Consider the following 18,211-nt stretch of genomic DNA (forward strand, 5'->3'; position numbering starts at 1 on the left):
GGTAGTAGTGGTGGTGGGCGGAGCCGAGCAGAAGGAGGCGGGAGGGAGCGTGGCGCCGCTCCGCCCTCTCTCCCAAGATGGAGCCTTCCCTCCGCCTCCCTCCTCCCGTCATGCCCTGCGGCGGCCGGAAGCGGCAGAGGGGTCAGCGCGCGGGGGCCGTACCGGAGACCCGGGATCTGCACCGGCCTCGGCGGCGGAGGGCCTGAGGCGGACGTGGATGGCGGAGTCCGCGGCGCAGCCACCGGGGGGCGCCCCGAGCCGGCACGAGAAGAGCCTGGGGCTGCTCACCACCAAGTTCGTGTCTCTGCTGCAGGAGGCCAAGGACGGCGTGCTCGACCTCAAGCTGGTGAGGAGGAGGAGAGCGGGGGAAACGGGGTGCCGGGGGGGTCCTGCTTCCACAACATGGCTGGGGGTGGGCTATGGCTAGCTCCCATCAGGGCAAGAAGCACTCCAGCTGGGCAGACTTAGGGCTTCTTGGATCTACTTTGTTCCCCCTCCTCCCCCCAAAATCCCCCCATTCACCAGCCAGAGGCAGCTGAACACACACACAGCTAGTAAGAACAAGGTGCCAGGATCTGGGATGGGTTCCCTGTACCACAGCGGTATTGATATCACAGCCCATTCACGCTTAGATTAGCTTTCTTTATTTCAACAACAGCCCCATTAGTGTGGGTTTTTTTTTGGGGGGGGGTTGTGTTAAGAAACCCTTACCGGTAGATCTCAATTTCTTTCTGCCCACCCGATGGTATAGACAAGGGAAAGGAGGCAGCGTGGAGTGGCGGTGGCAGGATTTGCCTCTTGGGGCCGGATCGGGCTCACGAAAAGTAAGGATCAGGGCCCTATTAGGTATCTGTTCCGACCACCTCCTTTTGTCTGGACCTTGAGTCTGTTGCTGTGTGTCCACATTTGGGATCTCTTGACTCCGTTCCATCTTCCCATGCAGGATTGGATATGTGTGTGTGTGTGTGTGTGTTAGGAAAAATCCCAGTTAATACATTCTGCCTTGAATTGGGCTTTTCTCTCTCTCTCTCTCTCTCTCTCTCTCTCTCTCTCTCTCTCTCGGTCCTCAGACCAAATTAGCAAACCCTAGGGGCAAACTGCTTCCCCACCTGTTTGCTAGCTCTTCCTCTGACCTCCCTCACCTCATATCAAGGAAGCATGACCGTTAAGGTGCAGCATCCGCCAAATGGGGAGATAATGCTGAGTTGCATGTTGGGTATGAACTGCAGGAGTGCATGAAGGGATCTCTGCGGGTGGGGGTGTTACACTGAGCTGGTTGCATATGTATAACTTAGTCACAGGTGTGACCAGTTTGTTGCCAGTGCAGAACTCCAGCAGTTGCAGGAGCTTCTGCTTTACCGCAACAGTCGCTTCTGTGTGAAAGGGACTGCAGGTGTTCGCAACCTTGCCTGAAGTGCTTAACCTTAACTGAAATCTGCTTTTGGTTCCACTGCAATGCAGGCAGATGGGGAAACAGGCAGATGCCTCTGCAGTTCAAAACGGTTTAGGACCAAACATGGGAAATCTAGAGTAGAAAAAGTGGGCAGGAAGAAGCTTTTAATGCTATGAACCACAAACTGTTTAAACAACAACAAAAAAGCATTAGTGTAGTGTTACTGAATCCAGATGTGGCTTCTTATGTGAACTAGGCCAGTAAGCTGCAGGGCCATCTAAGGGCCTTTGGTTTGGAAGGGAACAGCAGTGGGAAGGAGCCCTGCTGGAGCCCTGTCTAAGGTGATTGATGAAGGCTTTGACAGCATAGGTCTGTGTATCTTTGCACCAAAGCAAACCCCCCTCTGTTCAGGTGGTGCTTACTCCTACGGAAGTGCAAGGAGGGTTGCAGCTTGAGACTTTTCATCAAGGCAGCTCTTGTATTTTGCTAACTCCAGAGGAGCAGACATAAGAAGCTGCCTTGTTCCCCCTAGCTCAATATTATCTAAACTTTAAATTACTGGCAAAAGCTTGCCAGGGTTTAAGATCAGAGGGTTGTATACAGTTTAGCACCACACAGAGTAGATCCATTGAAATTAATGGGCATTATTAATATAGGTCCATTAATTTCAGTGGGTCTACTCTGAGTAGAACTTGTGTACAATCCAGGGTCTTTCCTATCCCTACTTGGAGATTGAACCTGACTTCTTTTTCATGCAGAGTATGCTAGCAGCAGCATATGTCCATGGTCACTTTAAAGGCTTATTTACTGTGTTGGAAGCTTTTCTGAGTCAGAGTCTATTAGAAGTATGAAATAGTCAGGTAAATGGGTGGATATGCATACCCTGAGTAAGGAGATAACGATGTTTCTATGAAGTTGAGAAATGGAAGAGATTGTGGTAAGTGTCATAATTTGCACAACACAAGTGAAAACAGGCTCTGGTCAACAAAGATCAGGTACAAGAAGCATCCTTGTGACCCACTCTTAGTTAGAAGTTACTTGTGATGAATAGGCATAGCTGAATTGATCGTCTCGGTAAACACTGCAAGGGACAGTGGCTTTCTCTTCCCAGGTGGTTTATTGAGGCCAAGTTCCCTAGTGTCAAGTTTGGCAGTGAAATCTAATTTGGCAACTTCATGCCAGAGTCATCCTTTCCAACTTCTTGAAGGCTTTAAGGTCTGCTGCAGAATGTATGGGAAGATTTAGCTGGACTTGTAATCCAGATGGTTAAGCAAGATGGATACCCTGGGGAAGTCCATAAGAAAGGTGTAATGATTATATCTGTCTCTAGCTTATTCCTGGCATGTACCAATCAATGGCTATTAGTCATGATGGATGTGTACTACCTCCAGTATTGAAGAATTGTATTTCTCTGAATACCAGTTGCTGGGGAACAGAGTGTTATTGCACTCATGGCCTCCCTGCAGGCTTCCCATGACCATCTGGCTGGCTGCTGTGAGAACAGGATGGTGGGCTTTTGGTCTTACCCAGCAGGGTTGTTCTTATGTAGTAGTCATACTGTTCTTGCGAATGACAAAGTTGCACTTATATATCTAACAAACATGAACTGTGCTGCATGTTGCTGACCATAGCTCAGTGGTAGAGCACATGTTTTGTGTGCAGAAGGTTCAGAGTTCAATCGCTGGCATTTGAAGATTAAAATAAAATCTAACGGCAGGTAATGTGAGCTGCTGCCAATGAGAGCAGACAATACCAGATTACATGGACACATAGCATAAGCTGCTCTTACACAACTCCCTTTGATCCATTTGTGCTCCCAGCATTGTGTGACTGAAAGACATCTGAATATTTTTATATCTGGGTGAAGTTACGAGTCCCCTTAATTTCTCTAGAACCTGCTTTCTAATAGTAAGTGCTCTAATCTCTCTAAACCTTTTCACCTTTACCTTGAGAAAAGGGCATCTTGGTATCTACAAAATCTTTGTTAACACATCAGGCATTTGTTAACACATTTTATGCAAGAATAATATGGGGGATTTTGATTTTCCCCCTCTATTGCATCTTACTGCTGGATATGCTTCCAGGCATTACCTGTTTATGCATGCTATACATTTGGTGAAGCTGAGGATCCAGAAAAGTCACAGAATACAACCCAGCTGCCCTGCAGCGATACTGCCTAAACAGGATATAGAGAGTTTGGTTCTTACACTGGGTACTGATAATCCACATCACTGTTCATTGATGTTCTGAACAGTGGATATATATAAACCCTTTCATGTAATAAATAGGAAATCATCTTTTATATGTTACAGATTTTGGGTTTGCAATATTATTATCATGATGATGATGATATTACATTATCCTGTTCTTCCTGCAGGGAGCCCAAGACAATTTACATGTTTCCCTCTCCCGTCTCCCATTCACAATAACTTGGCTAGATAGGATTAGGTTGAGAGAGTGACTGCTCCAAGCAAGGCTTTATGGCTGAGTGCAGATTTGGATTCCTCACCCAGTTCTCTAGCCACTACACCATGTTGTCTCTGTGTGTGGCAGTGTATCAGAGAAAGCAATGCCACACATATACGCTTCTCTGCCATGAAAGGTGGGATTTGTTCCCTCGGATGTGCCATGACATCAGGCAGTCTTTGGGGCCACTTGGAAGGAACCCCAGGATCGCAGATGGGTTGCAGCTTCTCATGCTGAACTTCTGTTTTGTTTATAAACTAACCCCCTGAAATGGAACATGTGGGAGGCAAAGAGATTTAATTAATGGTTCCTCTCCCAAACCCAAGACAGAAAAAACTGAGTCCATGCATGTTCCTATGTATAACTGACAAAGTGGCTGGAGGTTTTCTTTGTTTTGCCAGCTTCCTGCTATTCTCTGAGTGGCTCAGGCCTTTGTGAACAGGGCATGATAATGTTTTGGGTTTCCTACACAGGCAGCAGATACCTTGGCAGTGCGGCAGAAGCGGCGCATTTATGACATCACAAATGTCCTTGAGGGCATAGGGCTGATTGAGAAGAAGTCCAAGAACAGCATACAGTGGAAGTAAGTGCCCGTGAATTGGAGCAAGGATTGGTGAAACTAGGCTCTGTTCTCAGTGATGCATGGGGGGCAGTTGCATTTGAGGAGTGTGGCACAGTCACAGCTTGCATTTGAGTAGTTGACTGTGTCCTGAGTGCAGCATTTAAGGCAGTTTTGAATAAGCTTCACCAATGGTCATGCTGTTCTCCTGTTTGCTGAGTGGTCACAAATAGCAGGGAAATAGCTTATGAAATTGAGTTGTAAGGGGAGTTGCAAGCACCCACAGTATTGGGATTTAGGTGCCTGCTTAAACTCATCTGTTTGCATTTGCTTTTCCTGAGCAGTGATCCAGTTATGTTTGATGTATTAAGCAGATACACTAATTTGGGATGTGTTTTATAATTGTTTTATGAATATAAATTTATTTTATGCTGTTTGCTGCCATGATATTTCCCCCTTGATGTTGGCAGTATAGCATTTATAGGTTCAAACTTATAAAAATGTACCTCACCTAAAACCTAATGACATGATATACTATTTGGGAATAAAAACATGACTGAAGTTTGGAGGAACCTTCTTCCAAGGGAACTGTGTTGGTGGAAGGAGATCTTTGAATATTTTATTATTATTATTTATTGCATTTATAGCCCACCTTTTTCTCCAAGGAGCTGAAGATGGTGCACAAGGTTTCTCCCCATTCTTCATTTAATCCCTACAACAACCCTGTGAGGTTGGTTAGGCTGAGAGGCAGTGACTGGCCCCAGGTCAGACAGTGAGATTCATGGCCCTGTGGCGATTTGAACCCTGGTCTCCCAGATCCTAGTCCTGCACACTAACCACAGCACCATACTGGATAGTGACATAATATCTGAAGGGCTGTCAATTCCTCTCTGGAAGGTTTGGGCTTGGAAACAAAGGGAGGAATAGTTTGTGCTCAGCGCGACTGAACAATCCTGTGGGTTTGGGGCGGTATTTTGCAGTTGCGATGGCAATGTCTCTGATAGCTCATGCCATCTAGGGAAGCTCTGCAAGAGGTGGCCTCTCTCATTTTTCTTGCTTCCAATTCTCCTTCCCTCCAGAGGAGTAGGTCCTGGCTGCAACACCCGTGAAATTGCCCACAAGCTGATAGAGCTGAAGGCAGAGATTGAGGACCTGGAGCAGCGGGAGCGGGAGCTGGAGCAGCAAAAGATGTGGGTGCAGCAAAGCATCAAAAATGTGACGGACGATGTACAAAACAGCCGATATCCTTCTGAGTGCACCGTAGTCCTTTTTCCTCCTTCTCCTCCCCCTTTCATTTCGAGTTTCCAATGCTTGTTCCAAGATGATCCTTCTAGGATGGCGGAAGGAAAACATTACTTTCCAGGACTTGAAGGCAGTGACACCAATCCTGTAGTGCTGGCACAACTCTTTAATTTCAAATCACTTGCCACCCTGTGCAGGATACAGAAATTTCAGTCTTCTTGCTGGGTCATGTCCACAGCATTGGCCAGCGAGACATCTATGGTGAGATAGTGACTGTGTGTGTGTGTGTGTGTGTGTGTGTGTGTGTGTGTTTGCATCTATCTGTCCCTGGATGAAATGCTAAGAATACCAAAACAGCACCAACAACTCAACTGCCTTATCCCAGATCTCTTTTTGAGAAAATGGAAATAATTTCTCTCTCCACATCATTCATCCCCACTCCCCTGCCATCATCGCGTTGATATCACTTTTCTTTAATCTATCATATTCCTTTCTTGGGAGTGGGTTTTGTTTTGTTCTTTTTGCAGAAATACAGCTGCAAAAGCAACAGAGTCTTTTGGCTCCTTGAAACTTATTGTGTCATAAACTTTCATGAAATCCACTTAATGAAGTAGACTGTGGTCCACAAAGGCTCATGTGCCACAGTTCATTTGTTAAGTCTTTAAGCTGCCACAAGACTCTACTAAGGCTCCACCTGCACTACACATTTAAAGCAGTTTCATACCCCTTCTAACAGTTACTGGTTTCCCAAAAGAATCTTGGAACTGTATTTTGTAAAGGGTGCTGAGAATTATTAAGAGACCTCTTTCCCTCCTACAGAGCTATAATTTCCAGAGTGGTTTAGTCCCTCTTCCCTAGGACCTCTGGGAACTGTAGCTGTGTGAGGGGAATATGGGTTCCCTTGCAGTTCTAATCACCCTTAACAAACTACAGTTCCCAGGATTCTTCGGGGGAAAGCCATAACTATTCACTGTTGTGTGAAACTACTTTATAGTACAGGTGGGTGGGTGGAGCTTAAAAAGTGTTGACTTCTTAAGAAAATGTATCAGATCTAAAATGTCGTCCTCTGCTGCTGCTTTTGTAGAGATGCACCCAGTAGGTGGGGCACATAGGACACATTCTGACCAGCGTTTTCTGCAGCACCGACTGATCACTAGATCTGTTGTTCACTTGTTTCTTCCAATTCCCCTAAACATCTTGAAGTGTTCCTTTGTCCAATGATCTCATTGTTTCTGGATGCATCTGGGTTTTTCCCTTAACTTCAGGAACGTTAGCCTATGTGACTGATGAGGACCTCTGCAAGTGCTTTCCAGGTGAGGATGTGGTGGTGTATCCTAGCTAGATTCCCCTCCTGTATGCTGCATCTTTTCCTTGGCCTGGTGCTCTCCAGGTGTTATTGGGCTACAACGCCGATCATCTCTGATCATTGACTATGCCGGTGGGTGGGGGAGCACAGCAACGTTGGGGACCCCACTCCTTGCTCAAGGAACAAATGAACTGAGTTGGGCAAGAGTTCCAGAGTTTAGAGCCTGTTTTTCTTAGAAATCAGGCAAACTTTCACAGCTCTCAGAAAGTGCAGTAGCCCTTGTCTTACTACCCAGGCTGGATTCCATTCATGTATACTCTGTTTTGCCATTACCTTGCTTTAGTCACTTAGGTCTACTAGCATTAGCCAGATAAATATTGTGAATGAAATGGCCTTTTGCTCTGAAAAAATACAAGCACCCTTTAAAAAAAGCAACACACAAATACTCGCACTGCCCTTCTGTATCTAAGAACTGTACGGAAGTCTGGGAGATGTCCTTTTTTCCTGCCAATATTACTGGCTGCGTTAAAGGTTTGCAGACCATGTAAAGCATGGATGGGGAAGTGTTGTCCCTGCTGATGTGGCTGAACTATGACTTCCATCATCCCTGGCCATTGGCCAACCTTGTGAGGCTGATGGGAGTTGGAATCTAGCAACATCTGGAGGGCCACAGGTCTCCCATCTCTTGAGGGAAGAGGTGAAAAAAGAGGAAAGGGAAAGAAAGAGTGTGCGTCTTGGCTTGCAACGGCCCGCTGCTCCATTCTGCACCTAGATCAGATTAGTAAATGCTGTGTTTGCTCTCTTGTTCCAGGTGACACACTGCTAGCCATCCGAGCCCCATCGGGTACTCAGTTAGAGGTTCCTGTCCCTGAGGTAGGTGGCATGTGGGTAACAAAGGAATGGTCCCTGGTTGCAAAGAGGCAACGGTGGAAGCCTTATATGAGGGATTGCTAGACTTTGGCCCTCCTGGTGGTGTTGGGCTCCTGTTGGTGCCACCATAGCTCATGTTTTGCCTGCAGGAGCTCCCAGGTTTAATCCCGAGCATTTCCAGTTAAAATGTGGTTGGGCAGGGGAAAACCTGTGGCTGAAACCTCAAGGAGCTGGTGGCCCTTGGAACAGTCAGCAGCATCTCGCATTGCAGGTTGATGCTGGCTGCAAGTTGTGAAGGCGCTTTCATTTCACATTTTCTTGCACAACAACATTCATCTGGCACAAAACATTTTACCAGTGAAACAAGTATCCTGCTAAGATTGTTGAGATTCCTGCGCTGCAGGGGGTTGAACTAGATGACCCCCGGAGTGCCTTCCACCTACAGTTCTATGAGTCTAAGTAACTTAATGCTATATTGGATACAGTCCTTTACACACATAGATGCATCACTGCGCTGGCTTGGGTGCCTTACCTTGCAGCAATCTCTCTCCCTTTCTTTAGGGCTTAAATGGTCAGAAGAAATACCAGATCCACCTGAAAAGCACAAGCGGTCCAATTGATGTCCTGCTCGTAAATAAAGACGCCTGGAGCTCTCCTCCAGTGGTACTACCTGTGCCTCCCCCGGAAGACCTCATTCAGTGTCAGCCAGTCACACTCTCTAAGGCACAGAGACCACCTGTTGCCCACTTCCAAGAAGCATCTCTTCCCAGTGGTACACACCCTTCTGCGCCCGTTCCCAACAGCACACAAGACCAGGTCTCTGCTGGGCAGAAAGCAGCCAGCGCCACAGGTGAGTCGCAGAGGAGCTTTCCCTTCTCGGTAACCTCTCTCGAATATGACACTGAAGTCGAGTCACTTGGCCTTGCTGTCAGCCTCTTCCAGATGAAAGGCGTGGGCAGACATGGCCAGAGGCCTGCCTTCTTCAGCAGTCACCTGAGAACTTTGGAACCTGGCCTAGGCAAGGTTAGGAAACCTCCAACATCACTGTCCCTTTTCAAAACGGCACCCAAACTGGACTGGGGGTCCTGTAGCCCTCCAGATATAGTCAGGCTGCAGCTCTCATCTTCCCTAACCATGGGCCACACTGGTTGGAGCTGATAGGAGCTGGAGTTCAGCAACATTTGGAGGGCCACAGGTTTCCCACAAATGCTGTAAAACCTTCCTATTTCATCAAACCTTAAAGGAGAATTTAAATTTTCTGAGTCTTTTCCGTCATATGTATAGCCTCCTTGTGATTTTATAATTGTTTGGCTTTTTGTTTATTTGCTTTAGTGTAAATTAGTTTGAACTCTGGAAAGCAGTACAGCCAGTCAGCTGCAAAGTGCTTGGGTCTCAAACTGGAATAATATATTTACAGTGGACTGTACCAGCTTTTCCCATCATGTTTAAAAGTTATAGTTGTATGTAAATTATCTTACATAATTTTCAGTACATACAATTATTGTAAGCCAGTAACACATTCCTTTTTTCTAGTTCTGAAACAGCACTTTCTTTCATATATGTAGTTACTATATTTCTTATCCCAAATTAAGATATGGAAAGCATATAACATCCATTCGTTGTAATCATCACTAGTCTTAATGTATTTATTTCATTAAACAAATTATTAAATAGGCTGCCATTAAAGTGGTGTACACTGAGAATGAAACACAGAAACACAAGCTCAAAGAACAGTAAAATCAATTTAGCAAACTCAAACAATAAAACCATCCATACAGACTCTGAAAAACAACAGTACTATTTTATCAAATATAAAATTGATCTTCCATAAACGTCTGGCTTACACCTTGGGGTAAGATTTCCTTTTAAAAAGCCCGTATTCAGTAGGCGACTAAACATCCTCATGTTAGGTGCCTGGCTCGTAATTGATTCAGGAGAACTGGATCTACAACACTTCTTATACATTCAGAAACCCAATCAAGTATTGACAGCTGTTTTCTCTACTATTCCATTGTTGGGAAAGAGAGAAAACCAGTCCTTCCCCCCCACTACACTCCCAAGTTTCCCTTCTACACATCCTTCCTTCCTTAAACTTGATATCGTGTGTGTACATACTCCATGTATCAGGGATGGGGAACCTGTGGCCCTCCAAAAGAGAAGTTGTTGGACACAGCCACAGCCAGCATGCCCGATAGTACTACAAAAATACCTGAAAGGCCACAGGTTCCCCATATATGGCTTACATACCAGTTTAACAATCTGCCTCCTGCAAGTGCATCAGAAAAGGGCAAGTTTTTTCTGTGGCAGGTCTGCCTGAGACAAATATTTGCTTTGCCTTGTGCATTTGTTTGTGTGTATGTGTGTTCTCTCTCGAGGATTATATTGCGGTCTACCACTCTTCACTCCTGGAATGTGTGTTGAATTGTTAAGGCAGTGGCTTGGTTTTTTTTGTCTAACCTCGCACCTAACTTTGATAACTGTTTACAGGTTGACTCTTTGGGAAAGCTGTATCTTCCCAGTTAGGTTTTAATAAAAAGTATAGCTGTTTTGTTTTTTTAAAAAGTTGCATAATAGGTTTTTACTGTGGTAAGAATTTACTTCTACACCACCTTGCTCTCAGCCAGGCGAGGGTAAATAAAACACGGAACCAAGGAAATAATTCAAGCCCAGCACCCAGTTAGGAAGTCAGCATTTACTGTAGCAATAAGACAGAGCTCAACTTAAGTGGTTGTTCTCTAGCTGAACCACTAGTTAGTTAAGAAGTCACCTGCCACTAAGAGAATTAGAACAAGGGTTTTATACACACAGGACACAAAAGAGTCATAACACACCTAAACGTTCTTAAAACATCAACATCCTTCTACATACATCAGGAAAAGTTGCAGATCATGAGAAGCAAAACACGCATGGCTCCATACCGGTACCTTGACCCCCACAATCAGCTTGGGGTGCCCCAAGAGTGCCCAGGCCATATGGTCTCAAATGTAGCATTTCTATCACTGTTCCCCTGGCAAGCAGCCCTTCATCAGGTTGTTGACATTCCTTCCTTTATCTCACTTTCCTTGGGGAAGCTTCAAGGATAGCTGATTTTACATTCTGGTCCTAACTCATGATAGATTTAGAATAACATCCTGGAGGGCCATTTGTGCCACTTTCAGGGTCAGATAGAAAAGGAATGCAGCATGGGAGTCATAAAATGCAAACACAGAGAATCAAGTCTAGTACATGCTAGCCATACAATTAATATTGGAATGTTTTAAAAATCTACACCCTGGGCCTCTAATTCTTACATCATTGCGATACTGTTCATGTTGGCTAAGTTGCATCTGGCCTGTAGTGCATCTGTCTGGAGAATGGCGGATGGCGTAACAGAATGCTTTTGGATATTTGAAAATTCACCCCCTTCATGTGGGAAAAGGCATGTTGAGGAGAAAAGTTCTAATCAATGACCTATGAAGGCTAGTAACTTTTCTGTGGCGTATTTATAAGGCTTAGGGGGTGCCTGTGGGCATTTAATGCAACACCGTACTGCCCTGAAGTTTGGTGGATGAGTGTCATGTCCTATTCAGTGTGCAATCCATGAAATGTTGCAAAATTGTCGCCATCTATGTCTTACACCTTTGCAGATAGTGGTGTCTCAACGGCAGAATCGAGAAGCAGTGGGGAGCTGGACCCACTTGCCCCCTCAACAGCACCAGCCAGCCCTCCTACTGGGCTGGACACGCAGCCCCTCCAATCCTCGGCCTTGCTGGACAGCAGCTCCATCCTGCCCAGTCCCTCCACCTCCTTTGAGCCAATCAAGCCAGACCCCACAGAAAGTGAGAATTCTTTGGTTGCTACCTTTTGGGTTGGGGGTTCCTGTGTTCCCAAATGGGCATGGTGCCAAGTCCCTCTTTTTCCAGAAACTGGAGCAGCTTTGTAAGGTTGCTAGGCCATATTCTGGTTAAAAGTCTGTGGTGACACAATGTTTGTGTGCCTGTGGTTTTTTAAAAATTATTATTGAATAGCAAAGCATCTGCTTTGCCATGTGCAACAAGGGTGGAGAACTGGATGTGGCCAGCAGGCCAGATTGACCTCCCCTCCCCCTGTCACAGGCCACTTTTGCAAGGTGGGTGGAGCTCCTCACCTTTCAATCAGCTGATGTCACAAGTCTCTCTTTGGGAGCATGCAGTGCATATTAAAGAAAACCCCAACATAATGCTGTATCGGAGCGGGCAATGAAATGGGATTTCTAAAATACTGGTAGGCAGGGTTGTGGGCAGGATATTTATGTTGGTTTTTGTACTTTTTTCATGTTCGTGGCTTCCTACAAGGAATCCTAGGATCTTTAGTTGTGTGGGAATGAGTGTTTTCAGACATTACTAGCTACTACAGTTTCCATGATTCTTTGAGGCCTGGTTCACAGACAACGCTCAACTGTAGCTTTTTGGAGTGGTTGCGAAGGGCAAATGGGAAGCATCAGTTTTCTGGCTGAAGCTAACTTTCAGTTGCTGCATCCAGCAAGGACAAACTGTGGCTGGTTTAAAATATTGTTTATTTAAATGAGCAAAGCTAAAGCCCTAGCTTCTGATCCTGGCTTGTACTGTACAAATAAAACCATAGCTTAAATTAACATTTGTTCCTGGGTTGTAAGTAGCAACATACTCTGGACAAGTAAGATCTGGTGCTTCTGAGCCCCTCTTCCTGGTGTGTGTTGCAGGAGATCATGCACCTGAGGTTGGAGCAGATGGATTTGCATAGGCAGCCCTTTAGCATTGCTTCCAAACTGAGCCCTCCTTAAGCCCACAGTGTAGATGTACCATCAAGCTTCACAACCATCTATAGTGGAACTGTCTAGCAACAGTGGGCTTCCACCAAATATTATGGCAGGTGTTGGTAGTGTGTGTGGGGGGGGGGGACTCTGCTTGTGAACAGAGGCTATCAAACAGGGGAGAGCATCCTGTATAGGTTACTGCACTTTGGACATTACTGGAGCAGCATGGAAACCAGAGCCGTCTCTTCTGTTTTTCAGTACCGGAACTTCCCAAAGAGCTTTCGGAGATGTTTGATCCAACAAGAGGTGCGTTGCTTCAGCAGAACCATATTTGTTTCACTTTTCTGGGGCAACGTGAGGGACCTCTGAACCTGCTTGATCTCGCATTTTCTCCCATGTTTTCAGAGGCCCTTACTATACTCAGTTTGGAGAAAGCAAATATCATGGCAGAGTGGCCCTCTGCTGGATACATGTGAGATAACAGCTAGCTCAGGGATATTCATGCTGTGGTAGTGACACTGCCCTTGCTGTGAAACTAGGGTGCCTGTGGCTATCGCTTTATCTTGTACAGCATTACTTGCTGCAGCGCAAGCTGGCATCTGTTCATAAGCAGTTCCTTTAGGCCTCATTGATCTGTTTGGGTCATCTGGAATATAACATTTCTCCCTGGGCATCCAACACTTACCCCAAGAATAATGGGAATTGTAGATCTGTAGGGGTGAACTATAGTTCCCATGATTCTTTGGGGGAAAGTCATGTGTTGAATGTATTATAAATACACAGTTGGGGTGTGCAACTGACTGCTTCTTTTTACAGTTAACATCCAGGTAGTTAACATCCATCAAAGCCAAAGCTGGCTTCTTTATCATGGGAGTGTATTCGAAACTGACATACCTGAGCCTTTGTTTGAAATGATACAGAATATTCTACTGTAGAATCCCAAAGCAGAGTGTGTGGTTGTAATGCAACTCTTTCTTCACACAGAATGCATGAATTCTGAGCTGCTCGAAGAACTAATGTCATCTGATGGTAAGGATTAAGCCTTTTGCTATTTCCCAGTTTTGGGGTGGAGATGGGTTTGGGTAAGGCTAGAAAGTTAGGGTATAGGAAATTGAGTTGGTCCAGTTGAACTGTAAGCAAATGGTAAAGCTCAGCTGAACTGTAATCAACTGAGTAGGCTAATGCACACTGGTCTCAAACTAACACAGGTGTGGGTCTGTTTACAAGCAGGACATCATTTGGACCTCTTGTACTCCTGATGTTGCTGAATTACAACTCCCATCATCACTGGCCATCGGCCATGCTTACTGGGGCTGATGGGAGTTGTAGTACAACAACATCTAGAGGGCCAAAGGTTCTCCATATCTGGACTAACTGGTTAGGATCCACAAGCTAAGTGGTTGAGATCCACAAGAAGTGACCTAAAGTTGCACTTCTTATTTTTGTTTTAACTGTCCCCTCCACCCGCCACAAAACATAAAGCATATGTTTATCTTTGCTGCCCCCCTTTTTAAAAATAACAACAACAACACACATGTTGGTTCTGTAGTAGTTTAATTGCCATGGTTGTTCCTCCATCCCCCAAAATCCGGGGATTTGTAGATGGTTGAAGATACTAAGCACTTCCTGTTGTGGGTCCTTAACCCCACCAGTTGCTCTTCTTTCCCCACCCTGCAGCTACACTTCCTCAGAGAGAAGGAGTAAATGTGGCATTGGTATATCTGCAGTTTTTTTGTGTGCCCTAAAAGAGGCATAGAAGAGCAAAGGAGCTTATAGGTTCTAAAGTTAAAGCAGGGTCCCATGTTTCAAGGTTGGGTTTAATGGTGAGTCCTGAGGGTCAAGCTACAACTTGACATGGGCAATCTGTTCCTTGGGTCTTCTAAGATCTTCTTCTTTTGGTAAAGCATGCAGGGCAGGGAGGCATGTGGGAGGGGCCTTACCCTGGTTTTTGTTGCCAAAGGGCCAGCATACAAGCACAGTGAGCCAGACACAGCCTGACTGTACTCCTTTCCCTTCAACAGTATTTGCTCCTTTGCTCCGTCTCTCCCCGCCTCCTGGTGACCACGACTACATCTACAACCTGGATGAGAGCGAAGGGGTGTGCGACCTTTTCGATGTGCCTATCCTCAACCTCTGACTCCTGGCATATGGATGGACTTTAGGATACGTGTTTTTTAAAAAACAAACAAACCAGTCCTTGGAAAAACCTGGTGTTTTTTTGGATTCCTTTTCTGCTATAGTGCTCGAGTGACACACTTGGCTGCTCTGGTCTTGACTGAAGATCAACAGGGATGGACTTGCGGACCAAGCAGCAGCAGGAGCAGCAGCTCCCTTTCCTGGCTTCTTTTCTTCCTTTCCTATGTTGCACAAGGCAGTCCCCTGGTTTCCCTCTTGCTCCATTTTTGGCTGTCCTTTCACTAGATCTGAGGCCTCCTTCCCAGCGGCCTGCGGTCAATTCTTCCTGAACAGCAGAAGAGCTTCCTTGGGTCTGCAAGCCTGGCTTGGCTCCCCTACACTCCTGGTGGCACTTTCTGGAGAGAATAGGAGGGCTGAACAACAGGGGCAGGGAAGGCTCATGCTGCCTTGTCTTTATAGCTTGTCTCTATGTATTTCAGAGGTGCTCATTTCCTTTTCTCTCTCTGGCAACTACACACTTTGACACAAGGAACGAGGGGGAGAGGGGGAAGCGACGCCTTGTCAACCCTGCCTTGGATCCATTTTATGTATGGAAGGTGCTCAGAAACTTCTTCCCGAGTTTCAGCCGCTTCTGTTTCACTTTGAGAGCACGACGATCACTCGGTCTTGCAAGCCGAAACATGTCCAGTTCTTCTCCTTTAGCCGTGTAGAGGTGCCAGTTTTGCACAGTCACTTTTCCTCCAAAGAGTCAGGATGGAGAAACAAATTGCCCCCTCCCCAACAGCCAAGTTGTTTAGGGATGGGGAAGCTTGGCTGGGATTGCCTGCAATGCAAGGCCCTGAGCTCGACAGTGAGAGCCCAAGATGGAGGGGCTTGGATTGAGGGAAGGGGCCAAGTCTGGGTGATTTATTTCAATAACCTCGGTCAGTGCTGAAGGTGGGCTTTTTTTGAGTGCATTCGAGCTACTGCATTTTTCCCTTTCCAAATTGCTGCTTTCATTTGGATGCCCATCCGTGCAGCTTATCTTCTCTCCCAGAGTCTGTACGCGACACATCTTCCCCACCTTCCAACACTGAGTATTGCTCACCTCCCCACCTGCACCCGTGAGGATCTGGGTTGGTGAACCTCCTCCTATGACTCCTTTGCACTTCTCGACCTCTTTCCCGTAACCGCAGTGTTGCTCTCCAGTCTGCAGCTGTGCTTTCACCAGATGCCAGCCCCTAACTCACGCTCCCTGGCCCGTAACCTTTGCACAGTTCTTGGCCGCAGGCACTGAATATGAAGGTGGTGCTGCCTTGCACCCTAACCTTAAAAACTGCTGCTTGGGTGAAGAGTTTGATTTCAGTGGGATTTAGACCTGCAGCCCTAAGCACACTCACCACTAAGCCGCCCATATTAAATCAGGGAATGTTTGTGTTGTCATGTGGTAGCTTTTGGCCAGCAAGAGCTAGTTTAAGCTGGCTGCCCTGTCCTGCTTCCTAAGAGTGGCCACAAGGGTGTAAGTGGTGCAGCCGATACTTCCCTCTGTATGGAATATACAGCCCTACAATTCCTCGGCATCCTTTCCAGAGTGGGAACTTGTTAATACTCTGCTTCCAGATGCTTAGTGTTTAGAGAAGCCTCTGGTGTCCTGTTTAGCAGGGATGGGCAACGTGGTGTCCTCCAGATGTTGTACTCCAACTCCCATCAGTCCCAGCCCACATGGTCAGGGAGCTTTGGGAGTTGTAGTCTAGCCACACCTGGAGGGCTACCCATGTGCTTAGGCACCTGTGAGGACACCTTCCTGGCCTGCATGTCTCTGTTTCCAGAGCAGTTCCTGCATTGCACAGATGCTCTAGGAAGCCCAGAGGTGTGTCCCATTTCTTCCTCTCCAATAGGCTCAGGGGCTTCTCTGTGTCTTTGGGAGGGATCTGTTTAGCAGCTGAACCGTCACTTCCCTTTGCTATAAATTTCTTGCCTTCTCTTTAGATGACGTCCTGGAAAAGATACCTAAAGAAAATGTACAATGGGAAGGGGGGTGGAAATGAACTTTGATTCATATATAAAGATTATTTTTATACTTTTTGCAGCAAGAGACTTGCCTGTAATATTTGTACAGTTTTTGTTTTTTTGAGTGAATAAACAAAACCTTTCCAAAGCTGTCTCCTGTCAGCATGTTGGAACAAGCCATTTCATGCCCTCTGCAGCCTGGCTGATGCTGTGAGGCAATCGTATTGCAAGGCAGAGTTTAAAGAGATTCTAATGCTAAAGAAGGATTTCCATTGCACGGAGCGTCTGGAAAAGAAGCAACAACTGCCTCTCTTGGTTTCTTTTTCAAATAGTCTCCTCCAGTCTCAGATTAGGCTATAAATCATGTGTGGCTAATATTTGCCCCTCCAGATGTTGGTTTACACCTCCCATCAACCCTGGTCATCAGCCATGCTCTCTGGAGCTCATGAGAGGTGAACCCCATTAGCATCTGAGGGCACCATGCTGGCTCTGGTTGCATCTGTCAGTCTAGGCAGTCAAACTGCTGGAAAGTTGCAGTGCCTTCTGTGGCTGTAGAGACTGATACAGGAGAGATGTTTAGTTGCAGCTGGGGCAGATGAAGGCGTCTGGTTGTGCTGCTGCTGCACTATGGCATTTCTTCTCTCTGCGCTCCTCCCAGCAGCCATTCCTCCTCTGGTCACTGCTATGGATGCACAACCTAACTGATGGTCTCCAGGTGCTGTGGTTGCCTGCATCATGGGGTTGGGGTTGCCAGCCTTCATGCCACGTTTGCAGACATCTTTGTAACACAGAGTTGATATGTCAGTGGGTCTGGTACCGGGAGCCAGCTCCCCTAGAGCACATCCTTGAGCATTCTGCTGTCTTCCGTTCTGTGGATGTGACCAAGGCAGTGTAGACGTCGCTGAGACAAGAGAGTGAACATGCTGGCTACTCAGTGGTGGAACTTATCAAATAGCACCTGGGTCAGCCATGTGGGGGGTGCCCCCGAAGATGGCATGGCACAGAGGGAGCCTGCTGCGGCAGGGACACATTCATGCGCCCCAGTCCGGGAGAGTGGATGGCAGCATTGTGTGCCTGGTCCATGCCCCCCATGTAGTGCCCAGGGCCACTCCCCCCTACTCCACTGTGACTACCCCAAAGGTATTGTGCATTGCCTTGCTCAGTGGGTTTGGGGACTCTTGCCCTGAGGCTCCTGCTGCCCACAGAGCCTTATCCTGATGGCAGATTGCTGCTCAGAAGGAGAGACCAAACGGTTAGGGAGTATCTTGCTCTGGGTACCACCCATCCCAAACCATACTGACTTTTAGAAATCCCGGACCACCAAGCCCGGCAGGAGAGGAGCCACTTAACCACTGATGGAGGCTGGGATCATGGCCACCACCTTTTTGATTTTGCCAAGCCCCGCTCCCCTTTCGACGGCAACCTCTTCGCGCCCGCACCCTTGACGTGCAGAAATGCGGCACCCTGGACCCTTTTGCTGGAAACGGGGAGAAGCTT

The 18,211-nt window shown here is 46.7% G+C and overlaps 1 protein-coding gene across 1 annotated transcript; it reads left to right on the forward strand.

Annotated features, from left to right (window-relative positions):
* The first annotated feature begins 11 nt into the window (after positions 1-11).
* E2F4 (E2F transcription factor 4) lies at positions 12-16,862 on the forward strand. Its single transcript, XM_083515092.1, has 10 exons — positions 12-346; positions 4,333-4,442; positions 5,498-5,659; positions 6,930-6,973; positions 7,778-7,839; positions 8,398-8,686; positions 11,463-11,654; positions 12,848-12,895; positions 13,574-13,618; positions 14,611-16,862. Exons 1-10 carry the CDS (start codon positions 218-220, stop codon positions 14,724-14,726), a joined length of 1,197 nt encoding a protein of 398 aa, XP_083371218.1. The 5' UTR covers positions 12-217; the 3' UTR covers positions 14,727-16,862.
* The last annotated feature ends 1,349 nt before the right edge of the window (positions 16,863-18,211 follow it).

This window comes from Podarcis liolepis (genome assembly GCF_965112155.1).
Source record: "Podarcis liolepis genome assembly, chromosome: 7".
Lineage (NCBI taxonomy): Eukaryota > Metazoa > Chordata > Lepidosauria > Squamata > Lacertidae > Podarcis > Podarcis liolepis.

Excerpts from the sequence above, each read along its gene's own strand:
- E2F4 (XM_083515092.1), top strand. The coding sequence starts at position 218 with ATGGCGGAGTCCGCGGCGCAGCCACCGGGGGGCGCCCCGAGCCGGCAC. Across the intron at positions 6,974-7,777 it reads CCTCTGCAAGTGCTTTCCAG|GTGACACACTGCTAGCCATC; the intron begins GTGAGGATGTGG and ends CTCTTGTTCCAG. Across the intron at positions 12,896-13,573 it reads GATGTTTGATCCAACAAGAG|AATGCATGAATTCTGAGCTG; the intron begins GTGCGTTGCTTC and ends TTCTTCACACAG.